General features: G+C 30.1%; 4 protein-coding genes and 1 pseudogene across 6 annotated transcripts in view; 1 reads left to right on the plus strand and 4 right to left on the minus strand.

The window, feature by feature from the left end:
* LOC145977641 (uncharacterized) overlaps positions 1-27,858 on the plus strand; it is a 78,850-nt gene that overhangs the window by 29,275 nt on the left and 21,717 nt on the right. The gene's annotated exons all lie outside the window — the stretch shown is intronic.
* On the minus strand, positions 550-9,770 carry LOC145975336 (uncharacterized; annotated as a pseudogene). The gene is made up of 8 exons (XR_014439950.1): positions 9,682-9,770; positions 8,591-8,769; positions 5,652-5,820; positions 5,005-5,203; positions 4,699-4,896; positions 1,974-2,027; positions 1,160-1,195; positions 550-890 (listed from the first exon to the last, which is right to left on the minus strand). The product of XR_014439950.1 is annotated as an uncharacterized LOC145975336 (transcript).
* Positions 15,489-17,500, minus strand: LOC145974945 (uncharacterized). The gene is made up of 4 exons (XM_083105084.1): positions 17,387-17,500; positions 16,914-17,168; positions 16,621-16,783; positions 15,489-16,337 (listed from the first exon to the last, which is right to left on the minus strand). The coding sequence occupies exons 2-4, from the start codon at positions 17,155-17,157 to the stop codon at positions 15,731-15,733; spliced, it is 1,014 nt and encodes a 337-aa protein (XP_082961210.1). The 5' UTR covers positions 17,158-17,168; positions 17,387-17,500; the 3' UTR covers positions 15,489-15,730.
* On the minus strand, positions 21,516-23,379 carry LOC145974959 (uncharacterized). Of its 2 annotated transcripts, XM_083105104.1 has the most exons (4): positions 23,096-23,379; positions 22,679-22,841; positions 21,970-22,601; positions 21,516-21,718 (listed from the first exon to the last, which is right to left on the minus strand). In XM_083105104.1, exons 1-3 carry the CDS (start codon positions 23,337-23,339, stop codon positions 21,974-21,976), a joined length of 1,035 nt encoding a protein of 344 aa, XP_082961230.1. In that variant the 5' UTR covers positions 23,340-23,379; the 3' UTR covers positions 21,516-21,718; positions 21,970-21,973. The 2 variants fall into 2 exon arrangements, with proteins under 2 accessions (XP_082961230.1, XP_082961225.1); XM_083105099.1 differs by having other exon boundaries at positions 21,516-22,601.
* LOC145976213 (uncharacterized) lies at positions 24,237-27,626 on the minus strand. Its single transcript, XM_083107255.1, has 4 exons — positions 27,505-27,626; positions 27,186-27,355; positions 26,606-26,989; positions 24,237-24,475 (listed from the first exon to the last, which is right to left on the minus strand). Exons 2-4 carry the CDS (start codon positions 27,279-27,281, stop codon positions 24,413-24,415), a joined length of 543 nt encoding a protein of 180 aa, XP_082963381.1. The 5' UTR covers positions 27,282-27,355; positions 27,505-27,626; the 3' UTR covers positions 24,237-24,412.

A 27,858-nucleotide genomic window follows, 5' to 3' on the forward strand; every position in this document is an offset into this window, starting at 1 on the left:
TTTATAAAAAATATTCTATGTTATGATGATACACACACATACACACACACGCACACACATACACACACACACGCACACGCATACACATTTAAATATTAATAAAAATTAAAAATATTATTTCTATAACGGGCTGAGGTTCTTGGATTGGAACTTCGGCCTCGGGCTCGTCCTCTCGACCGTCCCGCTCTAGCCCATCGTGCACGCGGTTGTTCTACAATAAAAGAAATATTTTAATGTTATTTTATTTGAATATAATATTTAAAGAAGAACTGCACGGATTAACTATATTGAAAGTTAATAAATCTAATTTTAATATATGTACATTCAGATTCATGAATTTAACATTACGCAAAATACTTTTAGCCTTTTAAAATATAAAAATAATTATTTGTGAATTAAAATTTTCTCTTGTAAAATATAATTTATACGACACAAAAATTCATGAAAATAAAAATTTTAATTCTATAGAAGGCTAAAAATACTTTGGGCAATGTTAAATTCATAAATCTGAAAATGTAATAGATTTATTAACTTTTAACATAGCTGATTCATTTAGCTGATTCCTTTATAATTAACGTGCCAATTATATAATTCAAAATTATTTACCTCTTACTTGCCCCGCTGTCGTTATCGGTGACGACGGCGGCGGTGGCAGCGGTGACGACGCTGACGGCGATGGCAGCGGTGACGACGTTGACGGCGGCAGTGGCGGTGGTAGTGATGCCATCGTTGGTGGCGGCGATTCTTTTTGTGTTTCCATTAATTTTTGTGTTTCCATTAATTTTTGTATTTTTTTTTTAAGTATATTTTCTTTTAAAACCGCTTCAGCCTCAACACGTAAAAAGGACGACAATTCAATTTCTGGCTCCATTTCTTCCATATTGTAGGTTCTGAAAGAATGGAAACATATAAAATATATATTATAAAATATGTTTAGAAATGATAGTAGAAATGATAGATAATAAATGATTAATCTTCATTTTAATCTTTTATTGTAATGCATATATGTATTGTGTGTGCAACACAAATATGAATTACAATAAAAAATAAGTAATTACAATAAGTGAATTACAATAAAAATAGTAAAATAAATTTTTATTCCCTTGTTATCTATCATTTCTTACGCATATGTATTAATAATATAATGTGTTACACTTACTTTTTAGGATTTTCTTCATTTTCCTTTTCGTTAGATCTGAAAATAGAAATGTATAAAATATATTGTACAATATAAAATATTTTTATATTATGTATTACAATAAAAGATTAAAATAAAAATTAATTCTTTGTCATCTATTTTTATTATATATTTCTATATTTTTATTATATATATGTATTACAATATGTATTACAATAAAGTGTTAAAATAAAAGTTAACCAAGTATTGGGTATGCAATACATATGCATTATAATAAAAGATTAAGATAATAAAATATTAAAATAGATTATAAAACATTTTTATAATGAAATAATAGATTGTTATCTATCATTTCTATAAAAAATTTTATAATATTTTATTATTTTATATATTTTATTATTTTAATCCTTATTGTAATGCATATGAGTTGCACACACAGTACTTGGTTAACCTTTATTTTAATCTTTTATTGTAATACATATATATGTGTTATACGCAGAAGTACATATAGTTACGTATCGCAACAACTAATGGTTAGTTTTAATTTTAATGGTCTATTTTAATTTTTTATTATAATGCATTTGTATTGCGCATGCAACATATAGTAATATATATGTATTATAACAATCATTAGTTATTGCGATGAGTAATTATATGTATTTGTATGTATAATACATATATGAATTATAATAAGACATTTAAATAAAAGTTAAACAGTATCATGCGTGAAACATATATAATAGAAGATTATAATAAAAGATTGAAATAAAATATATAAAATAATAAATTATATTATAAAATATCTTTATAGATATTATTAATAATCATTGCTTACCTTTTGTGAGTTTCATTATCATTAATTGTTGCTGGTTCTTTTTCGTTTCTGGAACTGTAAATGTATAATATAAGTTATAAAATATTTGTATAAAAATGATAGAAAACCCTTTCGATCAGTCCCATATAAAAGAATGTTGTAATGTATCAACAATAATTTCGAGAAGACTGCTTCATATTCTGCATTATTTGATGAACTGTGAAAAAATATTTAGGTAAGTTGCCAACACTACCGTGTCTCTTGATAATTTGTCTTTATTTTCCTTACTATTAAAAATAGAATTAAATAACTCACTTTTTCTCCGTTCCATTTATATATTCAATGATGAATTAGATAAGCAAAGCAACGATTATTCATTAATGGATTTATAAGTATTAATTGTGAATAATAAATGTAGATTTCTAATGACATATTGATTTGTAATTATCCGTTATTTTTGCAATAAGAATAGCAAAGAAGTTTGAAGGATTTGAATATCTATATAGTAAGCAAAGAGGACCGTCGAATTTTAATGAAATATGACGGGGGTGGTGGCGGGTTCTTTGCTCATTTATTTAAAGATGTTTAACATATAGTACAAAAAAGAGTGATATCCCTAAAAAAATTACCCTTTTAAAAAAAAGGTAAAAAAAGGTGCTAAGTCCGCGTAAAAAACAGTATATGTATTTGCAAAATAGTGTATTATTAACTGTAAAAAACTATTGTAAAAAACCTGTCTCCAAAATAGTGTTATTTTAAAACTGTAAAAAACTACTGTAAAAAACCTATCTTCAAAATAGGATTATTTTAATCTACAAAATAGTTATTTTAATCTGCACAAAATAGTGTTATTTTAAACCGTAAAAAATTGTTCTACAAATTATTTTAATTTTGTGTAAAATTGTATATCCTACAAAAATAATGATATCAAAAAAATTGCGCTAAGTGAAAATAAAAACTTATAAAAATATTTTAACCAAAAAAAGTTATACAAAATAGTTGTTTTAATTTTCTACATTATATCCTAGAAAAATGATGATATCCAAAAATTACGCTAATTGAAAATAAAAACTTAAAATATTTTAACTAAAAAAAATTGTACAAAATAATTGTTTTAATTTCCTACAAATAATATTAAAAAGTTGCGCCAACTGAATAAAAATTTTACCAATATAAAATATACATTTCTTTTTTATTTCCAATATTAAAAGAAAAATGATATTAAATGAATTGTAATATATCTATTATAAAAAATCGTTGAAAATATGAACAATCATACACATTGCAATAATCATATGCATATATCCTGAAAAGTTTAATTAAAAAAAAAAAAAAGGAAATGATAATACAAAATACAAAATTAAAAATTATTAAAAAAATTAAAAATTAGAAATTAATAAAAAAAAAATAAAAATTTATTTAAAAATTAAAAATTAATACATATAAAAAAATTTTAGTTAAAAAACTTAGCGCTGCTACGTTGAATAATGTGCTAATGAAATTAGCAGCGCTAAGTTTTTTAACTAAAATTTTTTTATATGTATTAATTTTTAATTTTTATATAAATTTTTATTTTTTTTTATTAATTTCTAATTTTTAATTTTTTTAATAATTTTTAATTTTGTATTTTGTATTATCATTTCCTTTTTTTTTTTTTTAATTAAACTTTTCAGGATATATGCATATGATTATTGCAATGTGTATGATTGTTCATATTTTCAACGATTTTTTATAATAGATATATTACAATTCATTTAATATCATTTTTCTTTTAATATTGGAAATAAAAAAGAAATGTATATTTTATATTGGTAAAATTTTTATTCAGTTGGCGCAACTTTTTAATATTATTTGTAGGAAATTAAAACAATTATTTTGTACAATTTTTTTTAGTTAAAATATTTTAAGTTTTTATTTTCAATTAGCGTAATTTTTGGATATCATCATTTTTCTAGGATATAATGTAGAAAATTAAAACAACTATTTTGTATAACTTTTTTTGGTTAAAATATTTTTATAAGTTTTTATTTTCACTTAGCGCAATTTTTTTGATATCATTATTTTTGTAGGATATACAATTTTACACAAAATTAAAATAATTTGTAGAACAATTTTTTACGGTTTAAAATAACACTATTTTGTGCAGATTAAAATAACTATTTTGTAGATTAAAATAATCCTATTTTGAAGATAGGTTTTTTACAGTAGTTTTTTACAGTTTTAAAATAACACTATTTTGGAGACAGGTTTTTTACAATAGTTTTTTTACAGTTAATAATACACTATTTTGCAAATACATATACTGTTTTTTACGCGGGCTTAGCATCTTTTTTACCTTTTTTTTAAAAGGGTAATATATATCTACACTACATATTACAGAATATTATAATATAATACTTTTTTTGTAAATAAAGATTTCTTAGAGACTTTAAATTTAAAAATTTTGTTTGTAAAATAAATTTTAATTATTTTATTACTTTAAATCGATAGTAATATGATAAATTTAGAAATAAAGTAAAAATAATTTTAAATCATTTAATGCATAAATATTGTGTTTATTTACATATATATATATATATATATATATATATATATATATATAATCCACTATACATTAATATACCAAACCAATATAATATAATATTGAATAATAAAAATACAGTATATTTAAAATATACTAAAATGTATATAATGTATTACGAATAAAATTAAAAAAAATATATATTTATATATTATAAATTCTTACTTGAAGTTTGCATAACATCAATGATCTCGACATGATCACCCTTAGTAATATCATATTCATCATATTCATCGGTATCAAAAGACCAAATATGTATTTCTAACTTATAAGTCCCATCTGTGATTGCCCCGTATCCAATGAGTTTATTAATTTTATTATTTAATGTTCCTACAAAATTGGTTTTTACATATCCTCTTACGACTGAAAAAATAGAAATTATATAATATTATTGTTATATTTTATTTATTTAAAATTTTAATAATATATATGTATGTAAATTTAAAAAGATATAAAGAATATAATACTTACTAATGCATTTTGTACTATTTAGTACTTCGCATAACTCAATTGGTTCAGGATTTGTATTTGTCATATTTTGGGGCTCAAATTTGCCCAAATTCGACACACACATTGTAGTTGATCTAATTAAAAGTTCGTATGGCATATTACCGTTGTTATATTGCGCCATTTTTGGAGGCCGCGCCTGTACCCCGTCGAGATGAATAATCTGTTAAACGAAATGAATATGTTAAAAATATTATACATATTTTAAAAAGTAAAATATTTATTAGTTCAAAAATTATATAAATTATAAATATAATTCTTTATTATATAAAGAAATAAAAAATAAAATAAGCGATAGAATATTTGTCTAAAAATATAAGGATAATTGTCCATGAAGAAGAAACAACTTTTTCCTAATAGTAAAAATCGAAATATCATTAACTTTTGAATTATAAATAATTGAATATAACACATTTTTTATAACCTAATTTTGTAGACATAAAAGATTAATATAATCATATTCTTCATATAATTATATAAATACAATTATTTTAATAAAAAATTTCATTTTAGTCGAAAAAGTTTTTAAAACTTAATTTCAAAGATATAAAATAACTAAAGAATTTAAACTGATAATTTGATTATTGTACTATAAATAAAATTATACTTACATGGTTAACCATTATGTGGGGTTCTATAAATGAAATATTCTCGTCCCACGCCACGACCTAGATTCTTTTACTATTCCCGTTATTCAGATAAAATTTGAAAAATTTGTACGTCTTGTTTGTTCCTACGCATCGTGGAGATTCGATACTGTCAACGTACCCAATAATTTCACTGTAATTTAAGTAATAATAATTAATAATAAATAATGATATATATATATATATATATATATATATATATATATATATATATATACAGGGTGTCAGGAAAATTTTGGTCCATACGAAGTAAGGAGGTAGATTGGCTCAAATTAAGAAGGAAGGACTTGTACTGTTTTGTGATATTCGCAATAATTAACGAAAAATTAAATAAAGAATATCGGCCAATCTGCGTGAGTAGAAGCGCGCGGCGACGAGAGTCGTCCCACTGTAATCTTATACTAGGCGCGCGGCGAAGCGATGGGCGGATTGTTCTCCGAGACATGATGGTGGCGTGCGATATATCGCAATACCGCGCCGAAAAATGAACCGTCCTTTTAGTGGCGAGAAAATGATGCGCTATCATTTCCACACCACCTTGCGGTAAATAGCATGGTGCGCTTTCTTTATAGTGGCTTCCCCCATAGGCCTATACCACTCTCAATTTAAATATTTGTGAAAATTGTTCAAAATGCCGTTACTGTACGCTGAATGTATCGTAAATGTAAAAAATTGATGATGACAGTACCTTCACAAAAATTGATCCGTGGTTGAAAATCCCTCGATAAAATGTGTTACACACGTTGGTAATGATACGGACGTAATCCATTACCCTGGCGAAAATAAGAAACTTTATAAAGCGTTAACAACCGTTGAGTGAGGGTTTTCTGAGAGTTTATATGCTTTTCAAACTTTGTAAGAGCACTTACATAACGCTGTTGGGTTTTGAATGCTTATCAAACGCTGCAGTGTTGCAATTTTTGTTCTACAAACTCTTTATATAATGTTACATGAAAGTTTTGCAATGCTGAGGTAACATTTTTCAGAGTACGTTCAGTAAACGTTGATACATCTTCGTGTACAGAGTTTACTCACACTTTTCAAACGTTTACGTTTACGCTATAACGTACAAACGTCTTTTAAACGCTGCAGTGTTGCAATTTTTGTTCTACAAACTCTTTACTAATCGTTTTTAAACTCTCGACGAACTTCCACAAACGTTCATGTAAACGCCAAACAAACGTCTTATTTTTTCCAGGGTACACGTAAAGCGTGATGTACTGCGTATCGCGAAAAACCAAATTCGTGTGTCACATGACGCACGCTAGTTCCAGGATTTTCATAAAATGCTTCCAGAATCCTTTCTTCATCTCGTACACGAAGACGCACTGCTGGACCGGTTATCCCGATATTATGCACGACACCTAGTTTCACATAATTATTGCACAACACGTAAAAACGTCCACTTGGTTTTCGTCCGGGAAATCATTCCACGTAAATTGTGGCCGCGCGATAAGTATTTTCTCCCGCTAGCCCGTATGCCACAATCATATCCGTATATTCCTGCAGAGTACATTTAATTTTCACTGTTAATTTACTACGCGACACATGATTTTTACTAAAACTGTCTCAGCTCTCGCAGGCTGTTGCCAGAGTGCATACGCCAGCAGCATGCAACTACAGCTGAGCGGACATGTGAGTGTAATCATAATGCGCAGGCGCCGAGCTCACACGTACTCTCACACTCGTATGTCCGCTCACACTCGTATGTCCGCTCAGCTGTAGTTGCGTGCTACTGGCGTATGCATTCTGGCAACAGCCTGCGAGAGCTCAGACGGTTTTAGTAAAAATCTTGTGTTCGCGTAGTAAATTAATAGTGAAAATGAAGTGTACTCTGCAGGAATATACGGATATGATTGTGGCATAGGGGCTAGCGGGAGAAAATACTTATCGCGCGGCCGTAATTTACGTGGAATGATTTTCCGGGCGTGCACGAAAGACAAGTGAACGTACAGTTTTACGAGTTGTGCAATAATTATGTGAAATTGGGTATCGTGCATAATATCGGGATAACCGGTCCAGCAGTGCGTCTTCGTGTACGAGATGAAGAAAGGATTCTTGAAGCATTTTATGAAAATCCTGGAACTAGCGTGTGTCATGTGGCACATGAATTTGGTTTTTCGCGATACGCGGTACATCACGCTTTACGTGTAATGGATTACGTCCGTATCATTACCAACGTGTGTAACACATTTTATCGAGGGATTTTCAACCACGGATCAATTTTTGTGAAGGTACTGTCATCATCAATTTTTTACATTTACGATACATTCTGCGTACAGTAACGGCATTTTGAACAATTTTCACAAATATTTAAATTGAGAGTGGAATAGGCCTATGGGGGAAACCACTATAAAAAAAGCGCACCATGCTATCTACCGCAAGGTGGTGTGGAAATGATAGCGCATCATTTTCTCGTCACTAAAAGGACGGGTCATTTTTCGACGCGGTATTGCGATATATCGCACGCCACCATCATGTCTCGGAGAACGATCCGCCCATCGCTTCGCCGCGCGCCTAGTATAAGATTACAGTGGGACGACTCTCGTCGCCGCGCGCTTCTACTCACGCAGATTGGCCGATATTCTTTATTTAATTTTTCGTTAATTATTGCGAATATCACAAAACAGTACAAGTCCTTCCTTCTTAATTTGAGCCAATCTACCTCCTTACTTCGTATGGACCAAAATTTTCCTGACACCCTGTATATTTATAATTTTTACAATTTTATTTTATGCACAAAATATATTTTAAAAAATTAATAATTATATATAATTATTAAATATTACTTTAAAACTATTTATATTTAAAAAAATATTAATAATTATAATTAAATTTAAAAAAATATTTTTTACATAAAACAGTTTTTAGTAAAATATGTATAAATTTAGTTTTCTACTTACACTGTGGAATCGTGCATTTGTACGTGATCCAAAACATCATCAGGTGTTAGTAATTTTATTGGATCTAAATCTATTATGTCAATTAATTTGTCAATTTTATTTTCATTAATATTTAATGGTCCTTCCATATTTTCTTTCACAATTTTCTTCTTTTGATATTTCTTTTATAACGTGTTGTGCTACTTGTATATATTATAAATTATAATTTTAATGTGTATAAATAAACGAATAAATTTATATTGTATATTATTGTATATAATAATGAATCTATTTATTTTATATAGTGAAAAAAGCGATTTTTTTAAATCTAAATCAAATGCATCGATAATTGAACACCAATTTTTTTTGAAAGAATTATATAATTTTAAAATATATTAATTTTGTAATAATTTAATGTAATACAAATTGTTGTATTACCAGATTGTATAATTCTTTTTAAAATAGAATTATTAATTTTCATAAAAATTTTACGTTAATTTTTAAAGAAATATGATATTGAGATATTTAACAAATAATAATTTAATTAATACACACAATTCAAAATAATCACTTTCGTAACTATGTAATTTAAACATAGATTTACAACGTAACATAAAGAAAAATAAATAATCAGAATCATTAAATTTTTGAGAGAAAGAAAAAGAAAGAAGAAGAAGAGAGGGAGAGTGAAAGAGAAATCATATTTTATTTTCTTGTATTTTATTACACACTTTAATAAATTTTTAATTATCGAATATAGTAAATATATAGTTAATTTTATAGTTTATAATGTATGCTGTATGTATATTATTATGTTTCTTTACATTACTGGAGCATTTTTATATTGTTTATTATTATATACAAGAAAACCCAAGAAAAAAGAATATGATAGATTAGAAAAGAATAAAATAAATAATGAGAGAAAGGGAAAGATATAAATAAAATATTTCTTTCGTATTAGCCCGGGTCTACAATAGCTATAGTAAGCCTTAAACCGTAAGAAATGAACCAATCATACTTATTATTCTTTTCTAAACTCAATTATGATTGGTTAATTTCTTACAGCTTAAGGTTTACTACAGCTATTGTAGACCCGGGCTTACGTAACATACCTCCTAAATCTTCTTTAACCGTACAATATTCAAAGGACAGCAATATTATAACACGTGTTTCTATTTATGTTTCTATGCACATATTTGTTGTATGGTAACAAATATATTTACATTACATAGCAACGAAAGCGATTCTTTTTTTTATCTAAGGTTGCGTTTCTTTTGGATGCTCACGCGCTGAAAGCATTAGCCCGGATCTACAATAGTTATAGTAAGCCTTAAGCCGTAAGAAATTAATCAATCATATTTATTATTCTTTCCTAAACTCAATTATGATTGGTTAATTTCTTACGGCCTAAGGCTTACTATAACCATTGTAGACCCGGGCTAATGCTTTCAGCGCGTGAGCATCCAAAAGAAACGCAACCTTAGATAAAAAAAAGAATCGCTTTCGTTGCTATGTAATGTAAATATATTTGTTACCATACAATAAATATGTGCATAGAAGCATAAATAGTAACACGTGTTATAATATTGCTGTCCTTTGAATATTGTACGGTTAAAGAAGATTTAGGAGGTATGTTACGTAAGCCCGGGTCTACAATAGCTGTAGTAAACCTTAAGCTGTAAGAAATTAACCAATCATAATTGAGTTTAGAGAAGAATAATAAGTATGATTGGTTCATTTCTTACGGTTTAAGGCTTACTATAGCTATTGTAGACCCGGGCTAATACGAAAGAAATATTTTATTTATATCTTTCCCTTTCTCTCATTATTTATTTTATTCTTTTCTAATCTATCATATTCTTTTTTCTTGGGTTTTCTTGTATATAATAATAAACAATATAAAAATGCTCCAGTAATGTAAAGAAACATAATAATATACATACAGCATACATTATAAACTATAAAATTAACTATATATTTACTATATTCGATAATTAAAAATTTATTAAAGTGTGTAATAAAATACAAGAAAATAAAATATGATTTCTCTTTCACTCTCCCTCTCTTCTTCTTCTTTCTTTTTCTTTCTCTCAAAAATTTAATGATTCTGATTATTTATTTTTCTTTATGTTACGTTGTAAATCTATGTTTAAATTACATAGTTACGAAAGTGATTATTTTGACCTGTGTGTATTAATTAAATTATTATTTGTTAAATATCTCAATATCATATTTCTTTAAAAATTAACGTAAAATTTTTATGAAAATTAATAATTCTATTTTAAAAAGAATTATACAATTTGTATTACATTAAATTATTACAAAATTAATATATTTTAAAATTATATAATTCTTTCAAAAAAAATTGGTGTTCAATTTATAATTTATATATTTCCACCAATTAATCGATAGACGCACTGATATATCAAAATGACTTCCAGTGGAATTCTCTAGTTCAGGCGCGATTCACATTACCAGACTAGGCTCAAAATACACACACTATAAATGTTTCTAGTGCAATTCACTGATCCAGGCGGTTTCACATACTATAGATGCCTCCCAGTGAGATTTACTAGATTAGGCGCACAGTACACATACTATAGATACTCCCAGTGGAATTCACTAATCCTGGCGGTTTCATATACTATAGATGCCACCTAGTGGATTTTACTAGACCAGGCGCACAATACACATACTATAGATATCTCCTAGTGGAATTCACTAAAAGCTAGACTTTCATAGTTCGTGGTCTCAGACCATAAATGGGCGACCAATCAACAAATAGCAACCAGTCAGGTATGATTCCATCTGACCCCCACTCCAAAGAGACACAGGCAATCTACCTCGCAATAGTCAAGTTTTGCACTTCCGGTTCTGCGGTTTCCCCGCGATCAGATAGTACCTTGAGTGACGATGTCCTCTCACCCCTTTACGCACGCCGGAGAAGCCCACAGATCTACTGCGCAGCGGTCAAAGGTTGCACTTCCGGTGTGCATAATCTGATAGTATGATGACTTGTGATGCCCATCCATACAACGCGCATCCTCGGAAGGGCCCATAAATCCACTGCGCATCGCCCAAAGATTGCACTTCCGGTCAGTGTCTTCTAATAGTCTGCTGAACGGCAACAACATTCGTGCCGTTTTCCGGTTTTAATTTCCATTCCTTCTCGAGATATGCCCTTGGTAGAGACCATTTCCGGTTATTAGATGGGTAGTACACGGCGTCCCAATTAGGATTTAAACTGTCCTGATAGTACAATTCAAAAGAACTTATTTTATAAAAAGTTCACATTCCTAACATTCTTTGCCCGAACTGCGACACTTCAATAGCAAATGCGTACCGAGTCAAACGCTCAGTTCAAGCACACACTAATTACGAAGTTTTCAACTTATTATTGCGGTAAGTAATTGACATAAAAGTATAATTACACCCTCCTCATCCAATGTTTATAATAACAATTATTTTCTAGTAGATCTTCAGGTCATCATGCCTCGCAAAGGAAAGTTACTTATACCGAAGCGAGTCGCCCTGCAGAGGTGTCATCTAATAATGGGAGTCTTAAGGATCGCTGCGTATCGCACAGCCCTAAGCGATAGAGTGATCCTCCACCTCACCTCCGCAAGGGTTGTTCTTCAACGTACACTAATTACTTCCATACGCAATAATATAATATATTCCGAGTGCAGCGAATGTAAAAAATGCTCCAAAAATAATAATAAATAATTACTTAATGTACTCATAATTTATTTATTCCATTCTCCATCTGTATTTTTATTAATTATATTGTCCTTTGTTTGCCTAACTTGTCTTTTATTCTACCTATCTTAACTTGTATATATTAATTCAAATTCATATACTCTGTTTATGCTATCTTCCGCTGCGTAGTGCGCAAGAGAGTCGCACAATATTATTTGCACCGACTATACTTTATGCTATACTATCTTTGTATTCCTTACATTGTATTCCTTTGTATTCCTAAATTAACATACTATAGATGTCTTCCAGTAGAATTCCCCAGTCCAGGCGTATTCACATACTATAGATGCCCCCTGGTGGAATTCACCAGACCAGGCACAAGTACATATACTATAGATGTCTCCTAGTGAAATTCACTAGTCCAGGCGCGAACTCGTGTAATAGCTGTCTCTCAGTGGAATTTCACCAGGCCAGGCTCAAATTCACTAGGCCAAGCCCAAATTCACATACTAAGGGTGTCGCCTTGTGGGGATCACTAATCCGGTTGCAAATTCCCAGATCTTTAAATATTGTAATAATATTATTATGTTATTATTCATTCTTCTTGTATTCGAACACTTTTAATACCTATGATGCTAACTGCACAATATCAATCACCACTCTGCACTTTATGCTACACTAACTGATTATTCACATATCATATTATGCATTGGTTACCCGTACTATTGATGACGTTCACGTATATTACCATGCATACTAATAGCGCCACTAAACCAACTTCAGAGTCAATATATTTCAAAAGTCTAAACATCACTATATACAGTGCCCCGTGCCTGTCACGCAGCATTGGTTCCACCTACTATAGATGTCTGCTAGAGGGATTCCCTAGATCAATCACAAGGTCGCAATGGATTGTTTGCTATTATTCATCGTATTGACAGGCCCTGGCGGGGCTTATCCGAGTTTCACTAATCTCCTCAACGAGAGTTATCCAGGATATTAACATCGAACCACACATAAAGCTGCATTCCGTGACACACGCCATATAAGGCACATGCCACGTGGCACAAGTCACTAGACAAAGAGCACAACGAAAAAATCTTAATTCCGTTAATATTACGGATTTTAGACACTTAATCCACTCACTACACCTTTCTTTCAATGAATTTTCCACATAATGCTATAAATAGTACGCACTTAAGGTGGAAGCACATAAAATTACAGGAGCCATAAGCAGAATGCAGAAGTCATAGCGCATGCGCTATGATTCTGAATTCTGCCTATGGCTTATGGATTTTCAATCTACATAAAAATACATAATGCATAGCCACGGGCATAACTCACTGTAGCCGGTTCTAAAACGTATCGCGTTATCAAGAAAAAATAATTAAGGACGAATATTACACATTATATTTATTAACACGTAAGTATTATCACTATTTAATTATCCATGTAATGAAAATACAAACTGATAATGATCGTATATAATTATTCGTGTAAATTGTCCCAATTTCATAAATATATTATTTTGAGGTTAATTTGATTTTGTGTGCACATTTCTGAAATTGTAATTTATTGTTTCATATATAGTTTAAGTAAAAATTCATTATTGAAACATTCTCTTAATTTGATTAATTTTCTCGAATAATATTTCATTATTTTTTATATATCATTGAATATTCTTCATTCATTTTGATATTTGATGTTTGTGCTGTTTGGTCGTTCTTTAACATTTTTGCAATTAGTTCTTACAATTCTAAGTGTGATTTTAATTCGAGAAGACTGCATTGGATTGAATTACATTTCTTTTTAGAAATGGATGATTTCGATTTAATGTTAATTACTCTGGTCTACATGGAAGCACTTTTGGTGCAACGTCGTAGAAACCGGATCAACCGTCGTCGCCGTCGCCGTATCTGGGTACGACCAATTAATACAAGAAGAAGACAGCAAGGAGCTTTTTATAATCTTTTTCAAGAAATAAAAAGAGATCAACAAATGTTCCATAAATATACACGTATGACACTGCCAACATTCCAGCACTTGATGGACATTGTTAACCCAAGTTTAATAAAACGAAGTCCACGGGCACTTGAACCAGAGCATCGAATTGCTTTGACATTGAGGTATATATGCGGATCACTCGTAATTTAACAATACATATGTGTAAAAACAATTTGGTAATTAATATCATAATATTGATAATGATGTTACAGATTTTTGATTGGTGACAAAGTTCCAACAATTGCTTTTGCCTATCGTGTCGGTCTATCAACCGTACATAAAATAGTTAAAGAGACGTGTGACGTATTTGGAAGACTTCTTAGTCCTATCTATCTACGACCTCCTTCGAGAGAAGAATATTTGCAAATTGCTGAGGGTTTTTGGAAATTATGGAATTTTCCACATTGCTTGGGGGCAATAGATGGAAAACATGTCGATGCTCAATGCCCCCCGAATTCTGGTTCGTTGTACTTCAATTATCATAAACGATACAGCATCGTGCTTATGGCTGTGTGTGATTACAACTATAAATTCACTTTGGTCGATATTGGATCCATGGGGAAAAACAGTGATGCGGGAATTTATGGAAACAGCGACTTGAATGTGGAGAATGGAATGCTGGATATTCCAGAAGGAACCAGTTGCTTAAGCGGAACCGATATACAAATGCCTTATTTTTTTATTGGAGATGAAGCATTTCCCATTGGAAAGCATTTGATGCGACCATATTCTGGACGGTATTTGGGGGAACGCAAAAATATATTCAATTATAGACTTTCGCGAGCCCGGCGTATAATAGAAAATACATTTGGAATTTTGGCAAAAAAGTGGGGTATTTATAATAGACCGATCGCTGCGACTCCTGAAAATATTAATAAATATGTTTTAACAACTATATGTTTGCACAATTTCTTAAGGAACGAAGAAGGTAATATTATACAATTTGAAAACAATGATGAAATTATTGAAAATAACGAAAATGGTGTAGAATTTGCGACACATATTAGGGACAGTCTTTGCAATTATTTTATGACTCCAAATGGAATTGTCGATTGGCAGTATGATTACGTAACGAGAGGACAAAATCAAGACTTCATCTAAACATTTCATCATTGATTACACACGTGTGTTATATTGTGAAATGTAATGTTAATATGTATTTATTATGTAAATATAAAATAAATAGTACAAGATTTTTTAAATATTATTATTATTATTATTATTGTTATTATATAATAATACCCATATATTTTATTACAAAACTTAATACACACAACTTAATAATAAACTTAATAATCACAACTTAATAATAATAACAACTTAATAATAAACTTTATAATCACAACTGAATAATAAACAATATCACAGTATTCTTAAAGCAAGAGTATTACATGTACGTATAAACATAAATTATATATTTTATTACTAAAATCGTTTTACTCACAAGTTTTCCTTTCTTCACAAAATTTGCATGATTTCTTGTTTTTTTATCTGTTTTTCTTTATTATCCATTTGCTTCAATTCTGCCATAATCAGATTGCAAAATGAAGTATCTAGATCATTCTGCATTTGTGCACCATATTTTTTAGAATTTAAATGTTCGGTAACTGCTTTATTTAAATTAATGAAAGATATTTCGAAATCATCGTTTTCACATTCTTTTTTACCGTCTTTTTTAACTGAGATATTTGGATTAAATTTGCCTTTCATATATGACGGCTTTTTGAAAGTGCAAGTAGAGCTCGTTGGAGAAAGGTGTGAAGAATTAATAGGTAATCCAGCTAACAATGAATCATGTACGAAATCGTTCGTATTACTTTCTGATGTCGAAGAAGATGCGCATGACGCATCATCAAAATTGCTGATAGTGGATGATGTTTCCGACATTAGGGATTTTTTTAATGGTGAAAATGTATTATCAATTTGTACCAATGGAGTTCTTTCTTCTTCTAGAACTTGTTTGCCATGCTGCACCCAATTCGAAATTTCTTTATTTAAATCCTTGTCTTTCGAATCAGAAATATTAGAACTTTTTTGACTTTTGAACTTGATATTGGTCATCGAACTGAAATCATATTATATTTGATTAAATTTGCGAATTAATAAGAATGTGGTAAAACATGTCAATTAATTCTCCTTGATAAACACAGATAATCGAGAAAAATTGAAATATAAATATAATAAATATAATAAATCTACTTCTAGAATTATGAATTCTGATTCTATCATAAATTTCAGTAAAATCTTAAGTTCTTTAAAATAATAATGTTAAATAATAAATTATAATGATCTACACTGTATAGTGTCTCGCTAATAAGATCATAGAATCAAAAGTAATGAATTCTTACTTCCTAGTTTTGACAAATTTGTCAATAAATTTCATAGATTCGAAGTATATAAATCCTCGTCTTTTAGAGGCTCCACTTCCACTAGTCGTTTCATTTTGTCTCTTCTTTTTTTCTTTAGAGAAAGATTCTCTCAAACGAATCCATCGATTGCAGCAAACGTCAGCTGAAATATATATTAAATATATAAATTTAATAATCGACTAATTGATTGAATTCAACTTCAGTACAAATGCATGTTAATGAATTGAATAGTTCATTGTTAATATTGTTAAACATTAAAAAATAAAACTTACGAGGCGTGTCTAAAATTTTAGATATTTCTACCCAAGAGTTCTCTTTTTTTATCACATCTCGATAATCTTTGGAACTACTGTCATATAGGTGTGGATAGCCTTTCACAATATTTATTAACATGTCATCAAAAGTCCTATTTTCGTCATCCTGTAACATCACTTCAGGATTCAAGTTTTCATTTCCTTCATTTTCGGACATGTTAATATTATTATTATGACAGTAATCCATGTGATCGTAGGCCATGAGGATTGATTCTATAAATTTAAAGCATTAAGCATGAAATGTACCGAAAATTATGTGAAAATTCGTTTATTTTGCAATAAATTACAATTCCAGAAATGTGCACACAAAATCAAATTAACCTCAAAATAATATATTTATGAAATTGGGACAATTTACACGAATAATTATATACGATCATTATCAGTTTGTATTTTCATTACATGGATAATTAAATAGTGATAATACTTACGTGTTAATAAATATAATGTGTAATATTCGTCCTTAATTATTTTTTCTTGATAACGCGATACGTTTTAGAACCGGCTACAGTGAGTTATGCCCGTGGCTATGCATTATGTATTTTTATGTAGAATGAAAATCCACAAGCCATAGGCAGAATTCAGAATCACAGGAGCCATAAGCAGAATGCAGAAGTCATAGCGCATGCGCTTCCACCTTTAGTCTTTTGTAACCTATATAATGACAATATCAAAATATCGAGATATCGATATGCATTTTCATGTACATGCCACGTGGCAAATGTCACCAGGCAAATGTCACTAAGTAACTCTTCCTTATTTCTTAGTTATTCCTCAACTAATATGTTTCAGATCCTGTCAGTCACACGAAACAGGTCAATCAACACTCAAAAACACTTCTATTGTTGCTGTTAGATGGTATTTCATCTCACACAAGTATATTGACAGATTACCTGTCACGTGGCGAATGTCACTAGAAAAGTGAGGTTAGATCACATGTACATGCCACGTGGCGAATGTCACCAGGCAAATGTCACTAAGTAACTCTTCCTTATTTCTTAGTTATTCATCAACTAATATGTTTTAGATCTTGTAAATCACACAAAATAGATCAATCAACACTCAAAAGCACTTCTATTGTTGCTGTTAGATGTTATTTCATCTCACTCAAGTATATTGACAGATTACCTGTCACGTAGCGGATGTCACTAGAAAAGTGAGGTTAGATCACCTATAAATGTTAATAATAAGTATTTAAGGCTTCCAATCACAGAATTAACATTTGTGATAAGCACTACACTCGTAAAAGAATACGTCTATTAATATTTATAAAGCTATGAATAATACACACACTTTTATAACACATATGATGACAATATCGAGATATCGATATCCATTTACGTGCCGCGTGGCAAATGTCACCAGGCAAATGTCACTAGGTAACTCTCACCTTATTTCTTTGTTATTCGTTAACTATTATGTTTTAGATCTTGTCGATCACACGAAATAAAACAGTCAACACTCAATAAACACTTCTATTGTTGCTAATAGATGTTGTCTCGCCTCACATAAGTATAATGACCAATTACCTGCCACGTGGCAGATGTCACTAGAAAAGTAAGGTTAGGTCACCTATAAATGTTAATATTAAGTATTTAAGACTTCCAGTCACAAAATTAACATTTGTAATAAGCACTACACTCCGTAAAAGAGTACGACTGTTAATATTTTTCGCTCCTGAGAATTATTTTGCGTTCTCAGAGAGCCACGTGGAGATCCCTAGGGAAGGTGGAGCCGCACGACAGTTTTACATTAATAATTAATGTTTATGACTTCCCCGGGTGAAATCCACATGATATGTTGCACTTCAAACTTCACTTTTTTTTAAAGTACCTCTCAAAACATTCCCCGCGACGTAAAACATCGAGAAAACCGATTTTAAAAATTCCCCTCACTAATTCGATGTTTAGTGGGACTTAGTCTCACTCCGACTCCACCTTTTTTTTTTTTTTTTATCGATGTGGAATCCAATCTTTACGGACACCCTTCCCCCCCTCCCGAAAGAGAGGGCTCTGGGTAGTGCGGGACTCTAGGCTGGATGCATCCATCCAGACCTGACTACCCGCTAAACCACACCGGTAGCATCCTAACGCTAGAGCAGCCCCCCGGGAACCGCTCACGCATAACTTCCGGGGGGAAGTTCCGCCACCGCGCCTGTGCGTTTGCGCATCGACTACAAGTTTCTACAATAAGTTGGACCAAGTATGGCAGACTCGATCCACTACAATTACTAATGGGGCACTCCAGCGCCACGGTGCAATGCTGGAATGCCCCGCCCGCCATGAATGACGAAGACGAAAGGACTATGTCCATTCGCTCCCCTCCATGACGGGGTTATACGTCGGAAGGGACCTAGGATAAGGAGGGAAAGGAGAAGGGTGAGAGGGGGAGAGAAGGAATCAAGGTTATGGTGGAGAAGGGGAACCAGGGTTACGAGGAAACTATTTTTGGCCTGACTCTGTGCCCCGGGTTTCCGGATCAGGAGCAGACTCCTCACGCCTAGAGATACTATAAAGGCTATAGCACACAAATTCCATAGCCGTAACATTAAGACATACCATAAGGATTTAGCCAATAGGAGCGTAGCATAACATGTCAGCCAATAGCAATGGATCCATAAGCTGAAATTATAACTTTAAGCATAAGAGTAAAATTCGACCAATCAGAAGTCATTTTTAGATAGACGAAAAGAAACAAATTTTAAAAGTTTTAAGATATAGTTTTTCTATATACAATTATGTGGTACAAAAAACGTGTGATATAACCTAATTGTTTGATTTGATCTATATGGTTCATATAATTAATATTTAGATAAGTGGCTAAAGTTTATTCAATAAACTTTATTGAAATAAGAATAAAATAAAATATAAAAATATAAAATCAAATTAATATTGCATAATTACATATTATAATATATATATAACATAATTATATATTTTAAGGTGTTATTCATCAAAATTTTCTGTAATATAAATGAAAAATATTTTTTTAACGTTAATGATTAATATAAACATAAAATTAACTTCGGTATTCTCTTAAAAATATATTCGAAAAATATTGATAAAGAAAATAATGAAAAAATTAACACTTTGTTTATTTTGTAGCAATAGACGATATATGGGAAGATCCTGATTTTCTCCTAAAATTTATACAATGGAGTGCGTTGGTCATTATATGGAAAAAAAGACAACGTAGGCGGAGGAGGTGGTGGGTAAGACCTATAAATGTAAATAGGTCTTATCAAGGAGACTTTGAAGCTTTATTTCAAGAGTTAAAAGACGATACCGTAATGTTTTTTCGATATACAAGGATGACAGTGGATACTTTTTATACATTACTGGAAATGATAGCTCCAAAACTCCAGAAATGCAATTGGAGAGCTCTTTCTCCTGAATTACGTTTGTCTTCGACTCTTAGATATTTGGCGACTGGAGATCAAATATTATCAGTAGCATTAGCATACCGTATCGGAGAATCTACAGCATATAATATCATTAAAGAAACAACTAAAGCTATCGTGGAAGTTTTGTTTCATCAATTTGTATCACCTCCTGTAGAAGCAGATTATAGAAGATTTAGTGCAGGATTTCTTGATGAATGGAACTTTCCAAACTGTGTAGGAGCTATTGATGGCAAACATTGTATAATTCAGGCGCCTGCACGATCTGGTAGTTTATTTTTTAATTATAAAAAAACGTTTAGTGTGGTATTGATGGCTGCATGCGATTATAAGTACAAATTTACTCTAATTGATATCGGAGCATACGGAAGTCAAAATGATGCTGGTGTATTTGCTGAATCTGAGTTTGGGAAATTATTAAAAGAAGAAAGATTGAATTTGCCAAAAGAAAGAGTAAAACTACCAGGAGATGATAAATCAACTAATTTTTTTTTTATTGGAGATGATGCATTTCCTTTGTCAAAAAATTTAATGAAACCTTATTCAGGTACAAACTTAGATGAAAAGAAAAGAATTTTCAATTATAGATTATCTCGTGCACGGCGAACGATTGAAAATGCTTTCGGAATCTTAGTATCGCGTTGGAGAGTTCTGCGTCGACCCATATGCATGCATCCCAAGACTGCCGATATAATAATTTTGAGTACAGTATGCCTCCACAATTTCTTGAAAAGTATGGATGACCAACAAACTCCAATGAATAGATTTTACTGTCCTCCAAACTACGTTGATGGTGAAAATAACAATGGAGAAATTATAAATGGTGCTTGGCGAGAAATTAATGATATGCCTCTTCGAGATATGGTACCAACCAATGCTCGTCGAGCAACAATGGAAGCATATGCACAACGAGAAACGTTAGCGAATTATTTCTTGACTCCAGCCGGAGAAGTACCGTGGCAACATGATTATGTACAAAGAGGGCAAAATCGTGATTAAATTTGAATACAAGTACAATGCACAATCAAGGCTGCTTTCGCGACAAAATCAAAATGATCCAGATTAAAATGATCTTGCGCTGTGATTCATCATTTTAATTTGGATCATTTTGATTTTGTCTTCAAAGTAGCCCAAGAAATGACTTATTTAATAGACATTAATGTTATATGTATGTGTATATTTTTGTTAAATATTTCGTACAATGTTTGATGAAATACATATCAATAACTTGCATGTTAAATACAATATTTAATTAATAATTTTATACTTAGGCAAATTTAATGACTAGCATTATTTGTACGTACGTTCCATACTTAGGCAAATTTAATGACTACCATTATTTGTACGTTCCATATAACACATACTAGATAGATAGATAAAGAAAATAATCAACAACATATTATTAACACATACTAGATAGATAGATAGAGAAAATAATCAACAACATATTATTAAATCTTTGGTATATAGAAATTAAGAACAAATAAAAGAAAAAATGTTTTTTTCAATGACATTATTGCACAAATGCTATAAAAATTTTTCACAATATTTAAAAAAAATATATATTAATTTTTTTGTATGAAATAAGAAAAATTTGACAAAAATTTGACTTACTATATTAAGTCTCCGTTGTCCATAATATATCAATTATTTGTTTTTTCTTTTTTTTGCGCAATTCTTGTGGCATGTTTTGTAATTCTGCTGCTATGAAATCTGCAAATTTATCATCAACATCTTTAATGTTTTCAATTCTTGATTTTGTAACCAGATGAGAAGAATTATTTATTTTATCAGATAGTTGAGTAGTCAATGATAACAGAGTTTCTTCTATTTTATTTGACTGTGAAATTCGCTGTTTTTTTATAGGCGTAAAACATTTGTCATGGTTTGCATTAGTTTCAGATAGTGTCTGTGTTTTAGATCCATGTGAAGATGTTATCGAAGACATGGATGGTCTTCTTTCTTCTAGTCTTTCTATTGTTGCAGGTATTTCAATGGATGTTGTTGTAGCTGTAGATGTACATGGTTGCTGAAGTGTTGACATAGACTTTCTAATACATGGATTTGTTGCACTAAACAATGAATGTTGTTGATTTCCATTTAAAGTCGAAGTTATAGAATCAGGAGGTGAAATCACTGCTGAAGCTGTTGAACTATTCTGCGAACTCTCAAAGCTCAGAATGTTTTGCGAACAACTCAGTATGTTTTCTTTATTGTTTGTTTCTTGTGATAGATTGCTGTATGTGCTGCAATGAAGAATGTTTAATTTTTAATAAGTCACTGTGATTGAGAATACACAAAAAGCAATGTTAAATGGACATACTTTCTTTTGGCTATATGTTTTTCGAAAAACTTCATACTGTCATATAGTGGCCATACTACTCGATTAGATATTCCACTTCCACTTCTTGTCTCATTTTGCCTTTGTTTTCTTTCCTTTGAATATTTTTCTCTTAAACGAGTCCATCGAACTTGACATTGGTTTACTAAAAAAATTATACAAATGTTAATTGAATCTTCCATTGAATAACTATTGCAATAAAAATATTCTGAATGTTAAAAAATTGATCTATCAAATTTAAACTACTCTTATTATAAACAAGTTTCGATTTCTCTCAAAAAATTAAAAATAAGATGAAAAATATTATTACTTTGATCAACATGAATAAAAAGAATATTTTAATGGTAAAAAATTCAGTAAAAATCAAATAAAATATTTACGTGATAAAAACATATTTACCTGATAATTGCATTATTTCTGAAATTTCAAGCCATGATTTTTCCTTGATTAATTGGTCTTTATAATCTTTTAAGGATTTGTCATAAAGATGAGGATAACCTTTTATCAAATCAATTAATAATACATCGTTTTCATAAATTATCGTGGTATCGAGTCCTTCATAATTTTTATTATTATCCCCTGAAATGGATTTATAGGACCTCATTGAAAAATTTTCTGAACAATAACTATTGTGGTCTCCCATATTTTAAATAATAAAACAGAGTTATATATATATATATATATATATATAACTCTGTTTTATATATATATATCTCTATCTCTCTCTCTCTCTCTCTCTCTCTCTCTCTCTCTCTCTCTCTCTCTCTATATATATATATATACATATATATATATATATATATATATATATATATATACATACATACATATACATATATATATATACATACATATATATATATACAAAACAGTATTTCTCTCTCCTTTGCATTGATCAGATAGAACATAGATGTGCCACAATCATTTGAGCCACCATTTCAATACATCTACAAATTCCGTGTACGTAAAAATTTCAACCGATTGAAATTTTTCTTATGCTTAAGTTTTTAGTAATTTTCTGTTTCCTTAGCATATAAAATCTAAAACGACTATCTGATTGGTTCTTGAGCTTATGTTATGTATTATGGCTATGTTTTATGGATATCCGTGTGCTATAGCTTTAAGAGAGATCCGCGGATGTGCCGTCTTGGGGTAAAACCGGATATCGGATATGACGTTTTCGATGGCGGTTTATTTTGGTTGTAAATGCAAGAATACAATATATATATATTTTTATTTGTAGTTATTGATATTTAATAATCGTGAAAAAAATGAATATTAAAACACAATATATTTAAAAAAAAGGTTTACACACATATATTTCATCAATTTTCCCATGTAAGGTTAGGTAATATAAATTGATTATTAAGAAATTATATATTATTATATATATATACATATTATGTTTATATACACATTATGTATTATAAATATAATTTAAGCATTGTATTTAGACTCGTAGAAAAATATGTGCAAATTATAGAGAATAGTATTGCAATAATATTCATAAAAAATATGTGAATAATTTCGTTTATTTCTAATTAACTTTTGAATGTAATTTTTATATACAATTGTTTATTATTTATTTCTTGTCGTTTCTATTTACTTATGTACAATTTTGTATAATATATAACTTGATTGAGAAAATGTATATAGTGTTGATCTGATTGTCCGAGGCCCAAATTTGTCATTTTAATTGCAGTTGTGTCTCGTATCCTATTTATAAGGATGAAATTGAATTCCTTTAATAGCTGGATGTATATCAGACGATGATTGTACCTAAAATTGAAATTCATTAGAAATATTTATCAGAAAAAGTATGCAAGCAATGAAAGTAAAAGTAGCATGCGAATAACAGGAAATAAGAATAAAAAAGGTCAAATCTATAAGAAAAGAATTTTATTTTATATATGCATGCATTACCATGCTTTTGCTCGCACGTATTGCATTTTTATTACATGGAGTTATTGCTTGCGAACAATTTTTTAATTTAAATGCTATAAACCTTTTAATAATTTTTTCTTTTAAATTGTGACATGCAGGTAGAGAAAAAGTGCTTTGGTTACATAATTTTATAAAGAATTCTTTCAGGTTTACATGTTTTTGTACTCGAATATGAGGATAAAAAGTCTTAAATATTTTTGTCATTTGAAGAAAAACGTTGAACGTGACAGGATTTACAAAAAATAAAGTATTTACATGCTTACATCTTAAACGTGTTAAGGCACTGTAATAATAATTATTTGACTGTATTGATCCTGTTGCATTTATACAAGTCTTGCATACACTTTGATTTTTCATAATATTCGCCATTAAATATCCGGCAACATAATAAATTTTGTTTAATTCTAATTTATTGAAAACAATTTTTTGTGACATTATATTAGAAAAGACTTGTACTTGTTCAGATTTGCTCACAGACTTGCTGTTTTCCATTAAAATATCTAAAAACTCAGAAAAAAATTCTCTATCATCACTTTCATAATTACTATTGGATATATTCTTCATGTATTGAGAAATACTAATCAATTTTAAATTGTTTTTGAACTGAAATGCATTCGGAATAACGTTTTTTGATCTTATTACGGAAAATAAGTTTTCAATACAGTCTTGCGAAAGACGCGAAGGTAAAAAGTAATTAAAACCTCTATTACGCAATAAAAATGAAATTAATTGAAGAACGGTCGTTGTAGACATTATCACAGCTGTTTGAAAAGGCTTCCAATTTCCCTTCTGTCCTACTTTTAAGCCTTTGAAAAGTTCAATTACTTCATTTAGAAAAGCGATTGTTTCTTCAAATTTTTCTATGTTATTCAATCCTAAAGCTAAATATAAATTTCTTCCGCTCATTATTCGAAACCATCGAGTAATCAATTTAATAAACCAAGCAGTCGTTATCCTGGCATCGTTTAAGTTTGCTAACAATTCAAGAGCTGTCTCTACTTGATCACTAAACACTGTTGTAGCCGTATTCACTCGCATTTTTTGGAAATGATTATTTCTAGACAAATATTCAGATTTCAACTTAGGAGCTAACTTAATATCACAATTTTTATCAGCTATAAGAACATCGTTTAAATGACTAGAATTAGCTACATTTGTAGGCAATGCAAACTTATTAACAAAATAATCTGGAATGGTTATGGTTTCATTATTTATAAAGCCAGTTTTAATATTTTTTAAAGCGTGAGGTACGTCCGAATAAAAGTACAAAAGCCTATCATTAGAGCAAGGATGCTTACAACTATTTTTAATTATAATATTTGAAACTTCTATTCCAAACGCTCTCCACATTGATCGATTGCTTGGTCCCATATCCGAAGTGACATTATGAACAATTAAACCAATTTCCTCAGCTTTTTTTATAATTGTTTCAATTATAGGTTTAAATTTTTCGTCGTTTACTTTATTACCAGTTAAATAATACGCAACCACTTGTTTCCATCTTGAAGCAATTCCGGCTAACATAAACACAAGACCATGAGTAGCAATAATACTTGTATCATGATCTGGCAATGTAACGTTGCCAATGATCGTGTTTGTTGATGCATCATAAAAAGTACCAGCGGTAATGCTCATCTCATCGAGCACTAATGTACAATCTTTATCAATCTCCTTCTCGAATCCAGAAATTTTAATTTTCATAAATTCTAAAACTTCATTAATTATCCCACTTTTGAATTTAAGATTTTCTAACTTTTCACTTAAAGTGCGCATAGAAGGAAGAGGGAAATTTGCTTTTAACAATTCCTCATAACCCGCAGTGCCACATGCAAATTTTAATTTATAAGCTTTTATCAACGTACTATTGCACCATTTTGGTATTTTTTTATACTTTCCAGACAACAAGTTTAACTGATCTTCATTGAAAATCTTATTTATATTAGAAACTACTTTATTATTACGTACTTCAACTTGAAGTCTCTTGATTTTCCTTTTCGCCTGTTGTAATTTTTTCTTCATTTGCAGTCTTAAACGTTCACTTTTTTTCCAAAGCATTTCCAATTGCTCCAAACGTTGTAAAACATATGGATCTGAAGTTTCTGTTCTATTAGATGAAATGCCTAATACATTGTTTTTTTCTTCTTCGGTAATATCTTCATTGATTTCCATTTCTTCTTCCATTTCATTTGAAATATTTTCAAACACATCAGTCTCTGCAGCTTCGGTCATTGTGTTCTGCCTTGTTGTAGATGTTGCCAAATTCTCACCGAATATTGTTGGTATTGCATCAGATTTCACTCTGCGTGAGCCATCTTTTCTTGTCATCCACATATCAGAGGCAAAATGGACCTGCACAGAAAATATATATAACTTTTTGAATGTGCAATTATATTTTTCTCATCATATTCAGAGTCAATTTAGTCTCGATGTAGTATATTTAAACAGTTTTGAACTTTTTTTCTAAATTTAAAATATTTTTACAAAACTTATTTCAGCAAAAATTAAAACAGTTTGGTATAACAGTTTGCTTTTGATTATAACTTACATCACATAATCTTGCATCTGAAGTTGGAATCCAATCTGTACGGTTCATATTCTGGATCCATATTTTTTTCTTTCCGAATCTTTTGGAAATCGACATATTTGATAACCTTTTTTATTCGTATTAGTGCAATAACCGGCACAGCAACTATTAGGCATTTCTGATTCATTCACCTATTTTATTTTAAACAAAAAAAAAATTATTTTTGAAATTACATTGGAAATACGCAAGTGTTAACACTTTTATATACTTTCACTTTATATAAGTAAAAATAAAAATTATATATAAATTACTTTTTATAAAACAGAATACAATTAATTACCCGAGGTTTTTTTTTTTTTCTATTTTATATTCTATTTGGTATTTTCCGCGCTGTCAACCTCTGTACTTAGATAGAAGGTTTTTTTGACACTCTGTTTTCTTTTGACAGGTGACAGGTTAGGTCGGCTAGGCTTTCTCTGTCAGTTATATCTATCTTTCTCTCTCACACTTCCGGTTATACCCCAAGCGACGGGAGCCAATCAGAAATCGTTAACGGATCCGCGGATCAGCGGATCTCTCTTATAGTATCTCTACTCACGCCGAGTCGAATCCAGTTTATCCGGATTCCGTTCACTAGGGATATTTTTATTATTATTATTATCCGAGCCACTTGGTTTAGAAATAGCTACAGGAG

Source organism: Camponotus vicinus, unplaced genomic scaffold (assembly GCF_025532165.1).
Source record: "Camponotus vicinus isolate PSW18456_S1 unplaced genomic scaffold, iyCamVici1.0 SCAF_1, whole genome shotgun sequence".
In the NCBI taxonomy this organism is placed as follows: Eukaryota; Metazoa; Arthropoda; class Insecta; order Hymenoptera; family Formicidae; genus Camponotus; species Camponotus vicinus.